Raw genomic sequence first — 3,989 nt, 5'->3', positions numbered from 1 at the left:
CATAAATTATATTTTGAATTTATGTCACAGACACAATCTATCGCTCACGCGTCCAGCCGTCTCTTCTCGGGGAGGATACCCGAACTCGAGTGAGCGGCGGAAATCGAGCCTAATGTCTTCCCTATATTGCAGAATACCCGCGGCGCTAAATCGGCGCTTATTCGAGTAAATACAGTATAGGGACATTACTTTCAGTTTCGCTTTTCTTGCTAGGGCGTGCATTCTTCACAGACACTTACCAGTAATAATCCTAATTGGAGAGGCTGTAAACAAAATCAAATCACGCGCTTTTGCTGAGAGGGGCAAAAACCGGTGTACTTCGCTAAGATGGAAGTTTCTTTAAAAAATTGGCTAATCGTTTAATTTGCACTTGGTTTAAAACCTGGAGGGTGCTTCTTTCATTGGTTTTCTCTGACAGAGTCAATCAAAATATCATGAACAGCCCTTTTGCACTGATAAAAGTTTCCGGGTGATGGAAATGCTTTCGTAGCACATCTCTTAGCCGCATTTCTCAGAATTGGATGAAATGTTCTGAGAATACAAGAAATCCTATGACATACTTGCACGAACAAATGTTCTTAGGTTTGCAAAGATCTTGTCTTCGAGACAAGCAATAGGGCTGTTTTTCGAGGGACATCTGATGAAATTCGAGAAACTACAGAATTCAGTGCCGCGTAGGGCCAAAAGTTCCGGTTTAATGATCTGCAATGAGTCTGGGAAAATAAATATATCACATGACAGTATTGTTGTCGTCTCTCAGGTACCGACATGTTGATGTCTGTTGTGTCATGTCCACCAATATATACGGAAGATATCAAAGTAAAAGCCAGGAGCTTCCAGAGCTTCCAGTATGCATTTTAAGTAACTATCCCAGTTCGATTCGGAAATCTAACCAAGACAAGGTTACTGAAAGGCGTACGTAAAGAGTGAGTCATGCCTGAGTGATTTGATTGAGGTAATTCCATTCTATGAATTGCGTGGCGTGAGGTTTTTCTTTGTTCCATAAGTCCATTGGACTCTTGTTTTTTCTTCCTAAATAAGTTTGAATCTGCTAAAAATATAATTCGGATGCTGCTAGGGCTAAACTTCAGTAGAATCTGTTGCTGGAATGGATTTATGCTCTCAGTAATAATTCTACCTCAGTCATAATTTGTCAATCGACTCCTGCTCCTTGGACGCGAATAACTTGGTGTTTTTGGTTGCGAAACGTCTACACTTCGTCGAATCTATAAGAAAAACAACTTAAGTCGATCACAATAATATCATGTCTTTCGATTTCTCGGCTCAAGGAACATTGGAGGGAAAAAAAGAACGAACTTAAAGCACGACAAGGAAAGTTAAAAGAAGCCTTGCAAGTCGGGGGTGTTTACATAATTTATTTGGATTGAAGACAGAATTGACACGAATTTGATCAACGCGTGCAGTTGTTTAAAGTATTTTTGCGTTGTCGATATTAAGTTCCTGAAATTTCCGAGATGTTCTTCGAGTTCACTATAATTTATTTCGTTTTCGGTGCATGACGAGCCTTCCTTTTCAGATTTAGGGCTAATGATATGCTGTTTCCTGTTCGAGGCAGTTTAATAATTTAATATGGGGCTTTCCCTTTTGCCCTAATACTGCGCCTTAATTCACTTTTATTGCGGAAATGTTGAAAACAGGAAGTCACAAAGAGGGTCTAAATCAGCTATCACAAAACTAAAAATACTAAATAACCGCCTCATTGGAACTCCAACTCTGAAGAAAAAAAAAGATTATCGGCCCCATAACGTGACCAACAATTTGCAAACGCGTGACACGTGCATAAGGTGACGAACAATTTCCAAACGCGTGATCCGTGTGCTACAAACGTCAGCGTGATGCGGTCCCATTCCCTTGCTGCCCTCATCAGTTAAATTATAGATGCAGTCGATTTAGTAATGATTTGTATAGGGGAATCCCGATGAGTAATTAGACTGTTTCGATGAATAAGCCTTTTTCTTCATTTAAATGTAGATCCACTTGTGATATCTTTGTATATCGTTGGCGCCAATCTTATCTTTCATTATCCCGGTTGCTATATTTAAGAATTCTACTTGCATTTATCTTTGTTCTAGGAATAATATCACCTTGTTTTGCTTGGAGTTGCACGTATTATTAACGAGATGCTGACATGGAGTCAGTTCCTAGAGACTCAAGGTACGAAATGATTAATTAGAGAAACGAAGAAAAACTTTACATCTTAGAAACATGTTTAAATGAAGAATATTTAAATGTTAGTCTTTTGATCAAATTACAAATATTCCCTCACCTCTGAGGGTTTCCTCATTGACGAGTGAAATCTGAGAAATCCTGGTCACCGAGGACAAGAGTGTGAGAATAGGCCACTTTCAAAAATACCATAATACTCTTTGCTTAGCCCCCAAAATTTTGTACAAGCATTGTTTTCAGTTTCTCTTGGGACTTACAATGATCCCCCGAGAAAATAAAAGCAATGCTTACGCAAACTTTTTAGGGCAAGCAAAGGGTATTATGGTAGTTTTCAAAGTTGCCTGTTAGACATATCGTCCCTTTACACACTCGGCGCTCTAAAATAACAATAAGAATATGTAACAATACGATTAAAGCTCGATGATTTGTCACATATTTTGGTCTATGAGATAACAGGAAGAAAGCCGTTTAAAGACATAAACAATATACTGTACACCTTTTTTCCTGGAATTCGTTAAATGTTTGACGAAGATAAACGGAGAAAAATGAAATGTTCAGCGTAAAGGGAAAAATACATAATTTGCGGTTTGTGCGGGTTTATGACTTCCTGCCTAAGTTATGTACACGGTTTTTATTCAACGCCCCTACGATTTATTTTGATTGAGAGTCGCGTGTTATGTTTGAAAAAAATAGGTAAGGAAGCGAAATAATCTCGACCACTATGCGTTGTGAATTGAGATAATACCGAATCCTTGCAATATTGTTAAATCAAAGGTATGGGTATTAACGATTAACTCAAGTTTATGTCATGGAATTACTCCTTTACTAATCACTAACCTTACTGTGGTAGATCCCTGTTGCTCTCTGGATTGTACGTCTCGGCTTGGAGTTCAAAATGTAGCAACTCGTGCCCTGGTACAGGTATAACCTGGAAGCGCATAACTGACTTCGTAAAGAGGCTTAAAAGAAGCACAAATGCTCGTCGCCCACTCTCAAAATGTGGTGAGCACATAATAGTAAGGCATAGTGTAGTTCTCCTTGCGCAACAATAGGCACCCTGGAGGAAGGCCACTGAGAACATTTCTCAACATGATGAGCCTGCTGAAAGTTTGCCTGCGTGGCCCAGTCTTTGCCTGTCTGGTAGTGATCCCCAACAAGTTGTCTTTCTTTACCCAGGGGATTCTGTATACTTTCCAGTAAGCAATGCAAAGAAGAGAGTCCTACATTTTCTTTTCTACACACTTGAGCAATCCATTTAAGGTACTACGTGATTATAATATCTATGGCCACAATCTTTGTTATGATTCTTAAGATGGCTCCATTTGAGTAAACGAAATGAAACGCTTCACCCTTCTCGTCGAAAACCACTCAGCGGCAGCCACCTTTCACCATACTAGAAATTGTGATCAGCAAGTCTTAAGCTTAGTCCTTTGAATTATGACGTCCACTCGGTTGCCACGCTTGCATGCCGAACTATGAGATAAGTCTCGAAAGAATATACACGCTTCCGTGGCGATCTTTCGTCTAGTGGCCTTGGACACCCCAAAGTCTGTAATACATTTTTCGACTCATTAAAACTTCGCCATCACATTAGACACACGCTGTTACGTGAAACACGCCTCTTTCGTATTGCTCGGCATATCCTCGATGGTCTGGCCTTCGATATAAAGTAATGTTTGTTCCTGCGCGAGTGATTGGTTATTGAACACCTGCGTTTTCGTTTTCTTGAAGTGTACAAGCAGCCCGAAACGTTTACCATTCTCATGGAATAAGTTCAATTTTTTTTCGGGTTCATACAAGGG

At 39.7% G+C, this 3,989-nt stretch overlaps 1 protein-coding gene across 2 annotated transcripts in view; it reads left to right on the top strand.

Moving 5' to 3' along the window:
• Positions 1-758: 758 nt before the first annotated feature.
• LOC137967598 (uncharacterized) overlaps positions 759-3,989 on the top strand; it is a 22,374-nt gene continuing 19,143 nt past the window's right edge. The window contains exons 1-3 of one of the 2 annotated variants that reach the window (XM_068814113.1): positions 759-955; positions 2,094-2,175; positions 3,038-3,189. In XM_068814113.1, coding sequence (XP_068670214.1) covers positions 2,150-2,175; positions 3,038-3,189 — 178 coding nt within the window. In that variant the 5' untranslated portion in view covers positions 759-955; positions 2,094-2,149. The remainder of the gene's footprint in view (positions 956-2,093; positions 2,176-3,037; positions 3,190-3,989) is intronic. The other variant, XM_068814114.1, reaches the window with a different exon arrangement.

Source organism: Montipora foliosa, chromosome 8 (assembly GCF_036669935.1).
Source record: "Montipora foliosa isolate CH-2021 chromosome 8, ASM3666993v2, whole genome shotgun sequence".
Classification (NCBI taxonomy): Eukaryota; Metazoa; Cnidaria; class Anthozoa; order Scleractinia; family Acroporidae; genus Montipora; species Montipora foliosa.
The sequence above is the reverse complement of the archived record's forward strand: the minus strand, read 5'-3'. Positions and strand labels throughout refer to the sequence as shown.